Here is a 12789-nt window from a genome sequence, read left to right as displayed (position 1 = left end):
GCCCTGCCTCCAGCGGAGCATGTACTCAGCTTCACACACACGGAGACACTAGCTCCAGGTGGAGGAGCCCGGGGTTGAGCAGGCCAGAGACTGCCAGGGGCTTGGGCCACGAGGCCCGTGGGGAGCAGACGTGGGTGCCCTGATAGCGAGAGTATGGTCAGTGACACCTGCCTTGCACACACTGTGGGGGCCGCCCTGTGGCTGGTGGCAGGGGCCAGTGGCCACGCACAGAGCCTGCACTGACCCCACAGGGGTTGGCCATGGGAGGGCTGGTCAGGGGTAGGACTTGGGGTTTACCACCGATAGGTGGCCGGTCTTGGTGTCTGGGGGAAGATAGAGGGGTGCAGCGTCAGCTACAAGCATGTGGCCACGTGACTAGGGAGATGGGACAGGATCCTCTCTGGGGAAGAGACCAGTCGGCACCATGAGAGGTGGGGTGCCCAGCAGGTTGGGGTGACTAGCAGTGGGGCTCAGCCCCAGACATGGCAGCCGGTCAGGGTGATGGACGAGGGAGGCGTCCACCATGTGGGGGTGAAGCAGGAGGTGTGAGGGTGGAGGTTTGGGAGTCCTGGGGAGGGCGGAAGCCTTGGAGGCACGCAGGCTGGCAGCGGTGGGGTCTCAGAGTAGAGGGGCCTGCGTGGCTGCCAGCCTTCTAGAAAGGAGGGCTGCCCATGGCTGGAGAGAAGGTGACTCAGCCAGAAGCATCTGGCAGACCAGGGCCATCCCAGCAGGAGGGGTGTGGGAGCCCGGCTTGTGGCAGGAGGCTGGTGCCCGTGTGGAGGATGGGCCCAGAAGAGCTGGATGCCCCAGGAAGGGTGAGGTGGGCACGGGAGGGTGGGATTGTAGGACAGACTTCACAAAGCGGAAACCACCTCTGACAGGGCAGCCCCTGAAATTCGCAGAGGAGGAGGGGCTCAAGGAGTCGTGCCTGACTTGAGCCTGGTCCAGACTTCTCCAGCAGCCCTCCCTAAACTGTGGACTTCTCAGGGCAGAGTATTAACGGGAGAAGGGCCTCCCCGACCCCCGTGGCCCTCACCAGGAGTGTCTGCTCTGAGCACCAGCAGGCCCGGAGAAGGCAGGAGCGGGTTTGCTAGTGGGCCTCCTGGGGACCTCCCCCAAGCTCATTTCCTGCTGCCCCATGCCTGCCGGAGTCCTGCCCCCGGCTGGCCTTTCCTTCACACCTGGTCCTGGCCCCTCCAGGACCCTGGGTGGGGTCCCCTCTCCCAGTGGAGTAGGGAAGGTTTCTGGCACCAGATGCTCCGGAAACCACCAGGCACTACAAGGACCAAGACGTGGGACTGAGGGGTGCGCCCCCCCACTAGACCGCCTCACTGCCGCCCACACCCGGCCTCCCCTCCTGAGCCACTGAGTCCCGCAACGGCAGGCCTAGGTGTCTGGGTTCTTCTGTGAATGTCCCACCTGGAGATGGGTGAGCCTTTGAAATGGGAAGCATTTTCCCAGAACCCACGTGCCCACTGCTCTTGTGCTTCCCCAGGAATGAGGCCTGGAGGGTACAAGATGTGTTCGCAAGCCACCTGTGGCCCATCTTCTTTCTGCTGGGGCCTGGCATCTTCCGGCCCACTCTGGGGGGCTTGTCCCCATCAGGGAGTATGGCTGTCGTGGCCCAGCAAAACATCTGCCCCCAGATGTGTCCCTGAGCACCCCATTGTGTCTGATGCTCCTCATTGAGGCCATCGTCTGCTGGCACTGCTTATCTTCAGGTCTTGTGGGTGCCCCGTGTCTCTGCGGGGCCTGGGCCTGGCATCCTGCCTGCTCCCCACAGAGGCAGCTGGAGAGGCTCTGCTCTGGGTTTGAGTGGGGCTGCCCTGAGACAGAGTATCTCAGGGTCACCTGGGTCCCATGGAATGGATGAACGTCTCTGAGGTCCCTGCAGTGGGACACACTTACCCAGGGTTTCCGGGGTGCAGCCTGAGAAGAGGGGTCCTGTCTCTGCTCACGATGTGGAGAGTCCCCCTGGGGACCTGGCAGTCTTAGGGGCTGCTGCAGCAGAGCAGACAGGCTAGCAGACGGACCACCTGGGGGAATGGGGCCGTCCCGGAGCTGGGCTGATCTCGCCCTCGGATGCATGGTGGGGAGGGCTGGGACACGGAGAGAAATGAGCCTTTGCTTGACCGCCAACATTGGGCTCGATCTGCTGGCCTTCTCTTGGAATGTGGCCCTGGCTTAGCCACGGGCTGTGCCCTGTAGCCGAGTGACCAGTTACTTTCTAGGGAAAGTGACCTGCCGCCCTCCCAGAGTGGAGGGAGGGAGGGGCATGGTCTGGGCGCCCCCACAGCCAGCTTGCTGGGTCCTCAGGTGGACTCGGGTGCCAGCCGGGGCGGGGCTGGCTGGGCTGTGAGAGACGGGTAGTGGTGGACATGCGTATCTTGTTGCAGGACCGACCAGCTGGGCATGTTCACACACAAGGAGTTTGAGCAGCTGGCCCCCGTGCTGGACGGCTTCAGCCTCATGACCTACGACTACCCCACAGCACAGCAGTGAGTGTGGGCGCCGAGGGCCCAGCAGGTTCCACGGCCTGGCACAGAGATGCTCGCCTCCTCTGGGGCCCGGACACTGGACAGGCAGAGGGGCAAGGCCTGGTTTGCCACCAGCGTGCTTGGAGCCACACTGCTGTCAGCTCTTGGCTCCAGGGACATGGGGGGCCTGGCCCACAATTGCCCCTGCATTGGGCAGCCTTCACATTTCCGGGGCAGTTGAGGGAGGGCAGAGGACAGCCCTTGTGGGAACACCGTCCTGGGGTGTCCATCTCTGCCCGCATAGTGGCCGCTGGCACTGGGCCCACCATGTTGCCAACGAGAAGGTGCCCCTGTGGGCGGGGTCACAGTGCTGCCCACTGCTGCCTCTGTCCACCGCAGAGGCCCGGGTCCAGCTAGAAGGCACCGCAGGAGGCCTGTGTCTGCTGCCCTCCCTTCCCCCTGCCACAGCCTGCGGTGCCCAGAGTGCGTGGCCTGAGGCCTCTGCCTGCTGCTGAAACCCACTCCTCCCTCACCCCCGCAGGCCTGGCCCCAATGCACCATTGTCCTGGGTTCGAGCCTGCGTCCAGGTCCTGGACCCCAAGTCCAAGTGGCGCAGCAAGATCCTCCTGGGCCTCAACCTCTACGGCATGGACTATGCAGCGTCCAGGGACGCACGTGAGCCTGTCATCGGGGCCAGGTGAGCCCGGGGCTCCCCACCATGCAGCGCAGCCCCTGTGCTGTCCTGCGTCCCAGGCCCTTGTTGCTGGGGGTCTGCGAGTCTCCTGGAGGTGGTGGCTGAGAGCTGGGGCGGGGCCGGGCTGAGCCCGTCAGGTTGGGCGGGACAGGCCCTGAGGTTCCGCCCCATCCACAGGCATGCGGACCGCCTTCCCAGCGCGAGTGGCACGGAAACTTCATTTGGCGTTGATTTTTTGAAAGATATTTTTGCTGAGTCTGTGATCCTGGGTTTTCCTGCGTCCATCTTCCTGCCGTGACCTGTCCGTTGGGGCAGTGCCTGGCCCAGTTTTGGTTCGGGCGTCCCCTCATGCGGTTTTCTGTATGTGTTTTGCACTTAGTTTTTGTTGAGCTTTTGGGACCCGTGTGTTTATACTTTCCATGAAATCTGGAACAATTTTGGCCAGTTTCTTTAAATGTTTTTTCTGTCCCTTTCTTTCTCTTCTCCTTCGGGCCCTCAAATACATGTGTCGGGTCGGTGGACTCGTCCCCGCCCACTGATACTCATGTCATTTTCTCGCTTGCTCAGTTTTCATCGGCTTCTTTGCCCGTGTCTCGCATGCTGTCCCCTCCCCACCTTTCCCGCTTACATGTTGTGGGGCTCACGTCCAGAAGTTTGTGTCGGGTGTCCTCCTCCACATCTCCTGCTCTTCCCACATGTGGGCTCGGCTGCGACAGCTGCGCCCTGAGTCGGGCCCGTCCTGGGTCCAGTCAGCCGGTCAGCCGGTGGCTCTCCTCCCGTGCTCCTGTCTGGCTGGAGCTCTGCAGAGCTCTGTGTGTCCTTTGTTCTCATCAGGAGCTGCTGTCCTTCCTTGGACAGCAGCTCGCACCCCGGGACTGACCGAGGGGGATGTGACCCCCTTCCTAGGCTCGACCGTCCTCTCATCTGGTTGGATGCCAGATGTTGTGAAGTTTGCCTTGTTGGGCGCTGGGTGTTTTGGCAATCCTGAATCTTCTCAGCCTTCAGTTGGGGTGTCTGGAAACCGTGTGAGCCAGCCACTCTTCTGGAGAACTGTCCTTTCGGTGGAGATTGGGTTCAGATGCTGTGACCTGGGTGCGCGCCTATTGCAGCCTGCCGTCTTTGCAGGGGTGGTCTGTGCGGGTCACCTGCAGGCCTGCCTCTGCCAGGGACACAGCGTGTCAGCCTAGGCAGGGGGGTTGAGTGTTGGGTGCCTGCTGCCGCCAGGCCTGTCCAGGCCTGTCCGTACCTGTCGTCCGTGGTGACCCCCTCCAGCTGTGCTGTGGTGGGGGGACGGAAGGTGCCTGGTTGGCCCTTGGCTGGACTAGAGGGTTCTGAGGGGCTGCTACCAGCCATCTACCCAGAGGGGTGGGGGGCTTCCCTGTTTCCTCCAGGCCCCTCCTGCTCTGAGGGCTGGGCCTCCAGGACAAGGAAGAATGCCCATGAGGGGCCACGACCACCCCTCACCTCGGCTGTCCTTGGGTTGGGCCCCTCCGTGGGTGGGACATCAGGATCTGCCGTGCTCTGAGGTGGGGACGGGCAGGTGGTGGCCCCTCCAGGACCACATCCCGTGTCTGCACAGCCGATGCTGGCGTCTGGTGCAGGCCTGTGGTGCCCACCCCTCGCCTGGCACTGGGCACACACTGTGTCTCTGAACCAGGGCCTGCCCCTCTGCTGGGAAGTGGTGTGGACGTGGCATAGACAGCAGGAGCTGGGGCAGGGAGGCCAAGGAGTGGCTCCCCAGGTCCCAGGGCGCTGAGATGGTGCCTGGTCGGTTGCTGGGGCGCTGCCCCATCTCCCTGCAGCAGACTGGGGTTCTCGGCACCCGGCCGCCCCATCCCCGAGAGCTCCCCCTTCCTGTTTCCCTGACCTTCTGGCCAGGGCTGTTCTGTGCTCCTCGCGTGCTGCCCCTTCCCCACTGCAGCCCCTCTCTGACGGGATTGCTGAGAAATTTCTGGAAGTATTGCTGGTGCCCCTGTTCTGCCCCTGTCCCTGACCAGGTGCCCGGCTCAAGGAGACAGTGGGCAGAGCCGCGTCCAGAGCTTGGGCTCCCAGCACCAGCCCCCAGGCCTTTAAGGAGCCTCGCCATGTGTCTGCTGACCGGTCAGCGGGGAGTAGGAGCATACTTGTGTAAGGCCACAGGGCCCCAGTGCCCCCTACCTGCCCGCCTCTGCTCCAGCCTCAGGCTCTGCTGGCCCGGGCCTGTGGGGGCCGGGAGGTGTTAGCCCTCCGGTGCTCAGGCAGCCTGCACTCCTTACAGACACTGAAGATGCTCACCGTCCCCCAGTCCCAGAGACTGGAAGCCAGGGTACAGGCGTGGACAGAGCGGGGTCCCCCTGAGGCCTCTCTCCTTGTGTGTGGACGGCCGTGCTCTCCCTGGGTCCTCACAGGGTCGTCCCTCCATGCGGGTCTGTGTCCTGATCCCCTCTTCCTGTAAGGACCCCAGTCACACCGGATCAGGGCCCATGCCGGTGACCCCGTGTTACCTCCAGCCCCTCTGTAAAGGCCCCATCACCAGATGTGGCCACATCCTGGGGTGCTGGGGGCCAGGACTCCAGCATAGGAATCTGGGGGACACAGTTCATCTCTGCCACCACCTCAAGGGTGGAGAGTTACTGTTCATACGCTCCATGTGGGCCCACGGCAGCACGTGGAGTGCGTCCTCAGGCTTGTTAGCCCCAGCCTGGCAGTGAACCCCGCACGTGCCCAGCCCGGGTCACACACCACACGGCCTCCACTGGCCGCCAGCATCTGGCCCCTGACTGTTGGAGGCGGGGAGACAGGGCCTCGATTATGACGGTGTGTGTGGGTACGCGTGCCCCCGCACGCCACCTGTCCTCAGACGTGGGGGCTTCTGGCTGTCCCCCCATCCTCCCCACCCTCTTCTGAGGTGTCCCCCCCCAGGCTGCTGGCCTCCGCCTCCCCGCCAGCCGTGCCCCACTGAGAGCTGCGGGCGGGAGGCCGAGGAGGGGGGCAGCACAGCTGCGGCCTGCCTGAGGGCAGGGGTTGGCCGGAGAGTGGTGTGTGGGCCCGGGGCTATGGCTGTGTGTCGGGGGGAGCGCTGGCCGCCCTGCCCAGTCAGGCTGGAGGAGGCCACCACCCGGTCCCCTGCGCTGAGGTGACAGCTCAGCGGGGCCTCCCGTGGGTCGGAGCGGGCACGGTGCTGCGGCTCACGCACCTCAAGGGCATGTGGAGGCCTGCCCGGTGGGTGTGTCCTGCAGAGAGGGGCTGAGGGCCTTGGGCAGGGGTGGCAGGGCTGCGGCCGGCAGGCAGGGTCGGTCCTGCAGCCTGGAGGCACCAGGTGCCAACCGGCCTGAGGATTTTGAAGCAGGTGAGGGGTCACATCTGCTTCTGGGGGGGCTGTGGCATAGGGCTGCCCCAGAGTCACCCCCACCCCAGGCCGCCTCCCGCCTCACTGTAGAATGGGGCCAGGCCAGAGGCTCTGTGGTCCTGGTGGTGGCTCCCGGCACCCTCCTCGTCCCCCACCTCATCGCCTCCTCATCCCCCATCCCCCCTCGTCCCCCTCCTTGCCCCCATCCCCCCGTCCTCCCCTCATCCCCCATCATCGCCCCTTCATCCTCCTTCTCATCCCCCTCCTCGTCCCCCCTCGTCCCCCCTCATCCCCATCATCGCCCCCTCATCCTCCTTCTCATCCCCCTCCTCGTCCCCCCTCATCCCCCCTCATCCCCCTCCTCATCCCCCCTCGCCCCCCCTCGCCCCGTCCCCTTCCTCGTCCCCCCCTTGTCCCCCTCATTGTCGCCCTCTCCTCATCCTCCTCCTCGTCCCCCCATCTCCCCTTGTCCCCCCACGTTCCCCGGGCGATCGCGGGCTGTGAGACGAAAGGGGCTGAGGGCACAGGCTCCGCTGTCCTGCTCTGTGTGCCTGTGCAGTGGGATAAGGGTGGACGAGGGTGCCCTTAGCCCCCAGGGATGTTTGAGGAAAGGAGCAGGTGCCCCAGGGCGCCCGCCTCCGGCCGGGCTTTCCCCTCCCCTGGCGGTCCCCCTCCGGATCCTGGTAGGCTGGGGGCCACACCCTCCACGGTGGGCAGGAGAGGCCATGCCCCCAGCCGTGGTGTGTGGGTGCCCACCATCCAGGGCTGGGGCACCTGGGGGGCTGGCTTCTGAGCCCTGTGAGGAGCCCCCAGGAGCCCTAGGAAGGGCTTCTGACTGGCCCAGTGGCAGGCTGCCGTTCCAACGAGGGATCCTTGAGCCTCGAGCCCCAGACGAGTTGTGGAGGGGCAGACACGTGGCCCTCAGTGTGGTCACTCCCACAGGCCCCCACGCAGTCGGATTCACATTTAGGGAGCCTTTGCCAAAGTAGGGTCTCAAGCAGAGCACGGTTCCCGGCACAGCACCGTCCCTGGCGTTCGCGTCACAGTGAGCTAGCCCTGTGGAGGGGCCCGTGGGGCTGATGGGGATCAGGAGGGACTTCTCCTCCCTCCACGAGAGGACAGTCGATCCTAGGAAGGGGGTCACATCCCCCCCACAGTCCCGGGGTGCGAGCTGCTGTCCAAGGAAGGACAGCAGCTCCTGATGAGAACAAAGGACACACACAGAGCGGGGTAATGGGCGCTGGGCCATGTACCAGCATGAACCCCCAGTGTGGCCTGAGCACCCTCCCACACCTGGCATGAGCCCCCCCGCACCAGAGTGCCTCCCCACCTGTGTAACACCAACAGGGAGGCACCCCTCAGGCCCTGAGAGGTCTCGTTCCACCTCCGGCCTAATTCTTCCAGGCAGGCCTCCTGGCCTGCAGAGGAGGCCTGACGTGTGCCCCTCTCAGGGCCACATCTCTTTGATCCGTGAGCCAGACGGAGGAGCTCAGCAAGGCTCTAGATTGATGCCTTTGTTTGGGGGGGGGGAGCCTCCAGTCCAGCACCCTAGAAACGCAGTTCACCGGGATGCACACCCTCGCCAGCCCCCCCAGGAACCTGCGGTGACGGACCCTGTTCCCCACGCAGCTGACGATGGGCCAGGCGTGGGGTGCTGGGGAGCCCCACAGTCACTCAGGCTCGCCAGCTTTCGCACTGACAGAAGCCCGGGCAGCCTGTTTCAGGGCCGTCTGCCGTCCCTGTCTTGGCCTCTCCGATGATGAGCCCCAGGCCCTTTGTGGCAGGTGTCCCTGGTCCCTTCCAGGGAGTGTGGGATCAGCCGCCGCACCATCTGCTCGGCTGCAGACAGAGCCAGGAGCCCGTGGCGGGGGCAGGAGGCCAGCTCCCTCAGGCCTGGCACGTGGTCTCCTGGCCTCTGCCGGCCAGGCCTGGGTTCTGTGGCAGCCAAGGGAGCCTGGGGGGCCGTGGTCTGCAGTGCCTGAGTTTCCTCCCAACTTACTAGTCTCTGTTGGCCATCCCTGGACAACACACGGACCTGTCATGACCGTGGCCAGGCTCCTCTGTGTGGCCTGGTCAGTCTCCAACTCCAGGGATTCTGGACAGCTATGAAATCCCCCAGGAGGTGGTGTGGGTCTAGGTGCTTATCTGTAGGGCCCCATGCCTTCAAAGTCCTGCTTCGCTGGCAAGCCAGGATGTTCCCCAGGGCCTGGCCTGGCCCCACAATATCCCCAGCACCAACCCAGGTGGGCACCTGTTCTTCTGAACCTTTGGGGCCTGCAGCCCCCACCCTGCGGGGCCTTTCCTGCCAGCGTCGCTATGTTGTGCCCCATCTCACTCCAGCAGACCCTGGGCGGCCTCCCTGGGCTGCTTCTCAGGGCCTACTTCCTGTCCAGCTCTGTGCCTTTGTCCTCCTTTTGCTGGGTCCTGCCTCCAAGCACCCTGCTCTTGCCTCGGTCCCAGGCCTCCTTGTGTGCCTGGCTTGGCTTTAGGGCACGCTTTGTCACGGCTCGGCTCTCCGCGTGCCTTCTGCTGTGGTTGTTGTGTCCTGCCCATGAAAGGTAGCCCTGGGGGGCCCCGCTGCCTGTGGGGGACGGGGGGCCCTGCAGGCCAGGGTCCTCATGTCACCCGAGAAGCAACTGGCCCAGCGCCCGCTGGACTCATAGCGTGGGCCTACATCAGAGAGGCCCTGCTCTGCCCACCCCCAGCCCAAGAAGCCTGTCGCAGGGCCATCGGGGAAGCCGGGTCAGGGGGCCGCTCGAGGGGGCTGTCGGCTGGCAGGGGGTGGGGCACAGTGGCTCTGGCTGCGGCAGGAACGGCAACAAGGAGAGGCCACTGGGCATGTGGGCCCCACCCTTCATGTTTATCAGGCCCCAGGCCCCCTTGCTGGTGGGAGGTCAGGGCTATGGGCTGGCAGGGACCCCTCCCGAGGTTGGGGCAGCTCGGCAGCAGTCCAGCACGGGTGGCTTAGACTCGACCCAGCCCCTCGCGTGTCTCTCGTCTCGGGGTGGGGGTCCCAGCGTAGCGTGTAGGGAGACCTCAGGCCCCGCCACGGAAGGTGAGAAGCCACGGGCTAGTTTCCTTTGGAGTGGGGGGGCCCCGGCGCTCCTCCCGCCCTCCTTGGGGTCCTCCCTGCCTGGCTGTGGTGGGTCCTGCACACATGCACCCTGATTCTGTCTGGTCTTCCCAGAACACTCCAATCTGAGGCCTTGTCACTTGTGGGGGGAGGCGTCCTTCACACCCCACAAACTCAGCGTGGCCGAGCCCGCCGTGCAGGGGCGTTCTGTGCATTCAGTTGTGTGGCCAGCACCTCAAATTCCACACTTTCCTCACCCAAAACGAAGCCCTGGGCCCTCTTAGCAGCCCCCGCCCCCCCGGTGACCGGTGACAGCTGAGCCACATGCTGTGAGTTTGCCTCTCCTGTGACGCTCAGCAGTCCCCATGAGCGCCTGCTCTGCCCCGAACGCACGTGCCCTCACTCCGTCCACGTGGACCCTCGTGGGGCAGAGAGGACACAGCAGAAGGTTCGGTCGGGACACCCAGCCTTGGTGCCGTCCCACACTCCACTGCGCAGCCCACAGGTGCCGCCAGGGCCACTGCTCCAATCTCAGGGGCCATCTGTCAGCATCTCTGTCCTTCCCCGACCCCCGAGGGAGGACACGAGGCCCCCAGCCCACGTGGGCCCAGGGCTGAGGGTCCCAGGCCCCGTCCTACGCTCCCCTGTCCAGGGTGCACACGTGGCCCTCCCACAGCCGGGCGGTCTCGGGGACTCCTACATCCGTGCCCGGCCTCCCACAGGTACATCCAGATGCTGAAGGACCACAGGCCCCGGATCGTGTGGGACAGCCAGGCAGCAGAGCATTTCTTCGAGTACAAGAAGTGAGTGTCCAGGAGGAGGCCCTAGGTGAGGGGTGTGCCTGCCCGGGCTGGCCAAGGGCCCCCGGGCCACCAGCTCGCGCACTGCCCCTGAGGGCTGGGCCAGCCCAAGGAGTGGGACCCGTGGAGGGCCCTTTCCAACCGGTCGGAGACCTCTGCTGGAAGGGGAGGCGGGGCCGGCACGCCCTTCCATTTGGGGGCAGGGGAGGGGTGCGGGAGAAGCAGAGGCTGGGAGGAGGCAGAAGGCCTCGTCGTGTTTTGCAGAAGCCGCGGTGGGAGGCACATGGTTTTCTACCCAACTCTGAAGGTATGTGTGGGCCGGCTGAGGGTGGGGGCAGCAGGTACAGCCCCTCCCCACAAGGACCCTTGTCCTCGGTGAGGCCCTGCTGAGCAGTGTCGGCGGGGGGCTGCCCCGGGGGTGAGCGGTGGGGCTCACGCCTGCCCGTGGGCCCCCAGTCTGTGCAGGTGCGGCTGGAGCTGGCCCGGGAGCTGGGCGTCGGAGTGTCCCTGTGGGAGCTGGGCCAGGGCCTGGACTACTTCTACGACCTGCTCTAGGCCTGGCCGCGAGCAGATGTGTGCTTTCCTGAGCGATGGAGTGACCAGTTCACATGTGAAATACAGACTCTTCTCTGTTTCCCGTCCAGTTTCTGCTGTGGTCCTCGAGGTGGCCGAGGGGTCCTGGGAGCCAGGCCTCCTCACCAGTGATGTGGGGTGGGGCCGTCCTGGCCAGGTTGCCCAGACGACGCAGGCCCCTCCCACCCAGCCCTCACTGCCGCCAGGCCGGGTGGGGGCAGGACCGGGCTCTCTCCCCTCCCCTGTGGACCCCGGGGCTGTGCCGAGGGGCCTCGGCCTCTCACTGCCCATGCTGGCCTGGCCTGCCCAGCGAGGGGGTGGGGGCCGCTGTATGAAGCCCGACTCAGAGAAGCTGTTCCCGTCCCGCAAAGGAACCCTGCGAGCCCGTGGGTGCCAGTGGGCTGGGCGGTCGGGTTCTGCCCACAGGCGTAGCCAGGCTCCCGGCATGAAACATCAGGAGAGACTCTGGGACTGCCAGTAGCCAAAGACAGCTGGACCCCGCCCCCCAGGCCCTCGGCCAGAAGGGCTGCCGGCCCCCGCTCCCAGCCATTGAGCTCCATGGTCCTGCGGGCTGCGAGCAGCGGAGCCCCCTCGGTAAGCACGCCGGTCCGGGGCCTGGTGCTGTCCGCGGAGCCGGCCCCGACTCACTGCTCAGCTGCTGTGCGTGAGCTTGGGGCCCTGCCCGAAGCACTTGGGGCTTCTACACTGCAAGTCCTGGGGTGGAGGCCGTGCTCCCTGCTCTCCTGCTGTGGGACGTGAAGCGGGAAGGGCTCTGAGGGGCAGGGCCCGCCAGCGCCCTGTTGGGAGCGGCCCCACGGAAGAACCCCGCTGTTCTGAGGGGGACAGGCCCTGCCGGCTACCCCCTCTCCCAAAGCCACAGACTTGCTCATGGGGCTGGGGGGGCGGGACGGCCTGCTGGCGTGGGTGAGGAGTCTGGGCCTGAATAGAAGGAGGGAGAGGGGGTGTGGGGATGAAGCGGAGCCGTCACAAGAAGTCCACGTGTGCAGCCGCTGTGGACGCGTGTGTGCACGCTCAGCACGCATGTGCACGTGTGTTCGTGTGTGTGCCTGTCTGCTTGTGGGTTGGCACATGGGGCCACAGCATGGGGTTCGCCCGGCCGCACACCGGCCACCTTGGCAGTGGGCAGGAGCAGAGGGTGGAGCTGGAGGCACAGGCCGGCACGCCCCTTGTCCCAGCTTCAGAGGCCTGGGCAGGAAGGGAACCAGGAGCCCTAGCACCAGGGCTGGGGTGCTGGGCTCTAGTGTGTCTGGAAGTCACAGTATGGGTCGGTGTTAGATGGGGAGCCGGGAAGGTGGGACCAGCAAAGGGGGTGGGGGCTGGGAGAGTGGTCCTGAGGTCAGACCCCCCAGAAGGCCGCTCGAGGGCCATGGGGGAAGTTGAGTCAGGGCTGGAGTCTGAGGGGTCACATAGGAGGCTGTGGGCAGAAAGGGTCCCAGGTCTGCAAGCTGGAAGTTCCCATGGGTCCAGCGAGAGCTTGCATGTGGGGTACACAGGAGCAACCAAGCCTGGGGCAGGTCTGTCTTTGGTCACACATGCTTGGAGAGAAACACAAATCGGGGGCCCGGGTCCTCGCAGGCGGGCTCTGTGGACACTGGTAGGGGGTTACATGGGGACTGCTTTGCTGGGTGTGCGACCGTTCCTGCCGGTTTTCCAGTTTGCTGCTCGTAGGTGAGGAACAGTTTGGTCTGGGGGCGTTAACCACGTGCCCTGAGATCACTAAGGGCAGTGATCTGGTAGTTTCCATGGAGTGAGGACGGGAGGTGTCGGTGGGCTTGGGTGCACACTGGCGGTCTGGGTTGTGTCTAGGCCGTGGTCAGTGCTTG

At 65.3% G+C, this 12789-nt stretch overlaps 1 protein-coding gene across 3 annotated transcripts in view; it reads left to right on the top strand.

Moving 5' to 3' along the window:
* The window catches only part of CHID1 (chitinase domain containing 1), a 30062-nt gene extending 19056 nt beyond the window's left edge, over positions 1–11006 (top strand). For 2 of the 3 annotated variants that reach the window (XM_078057580.1, XM_036083729.2), the window contains exons 9-13: positions 2397–2498; positions 3019–3174; positions 10295–10375; positions 10637–10679; positions 10829–11006. In XM_078057580.1, coding sequence (XP_077913706.1) covers positions 2397–2498; positions 3019–3174; positions 10295–10375; positions 10637–10679; positions 10829–10927 — 481 coding nt within the window. In that variant the 3' untranslated portion in view covers positions 10928–11006. Of the gene's footprint in view, positions 1–2396; positions 2499–3018; positions 3175–3348; positions 3717–10294; positions 10376–10636; positions 10680–10828 lie in introns of those variants that run through there. The other variant, XM_036083730.2, reaches the window with a different exon arrangement.
* Positions 11007–12789: the final 1783 nt, after the last annotated feature.

Source organism: Halichoerus grypus, chromosome 11 (assembly GCF_964656455.1).
Source record: "Halichoerus grypus chromosome 11, mHalGry1.hap1.1, whole genome shotgun sequence".
Lineage (NCBI taxonomy): Eukaryota > Metazoa > Chordata > Mammalia > Carnivora > Phocidae > Halichoerus > Halichoerus grypus.
The sequence above is the reverse complement of the archived record's forward strand: the minus strand, read 5'-3'. Positions and strand labels throughout refer to the sequence as shown.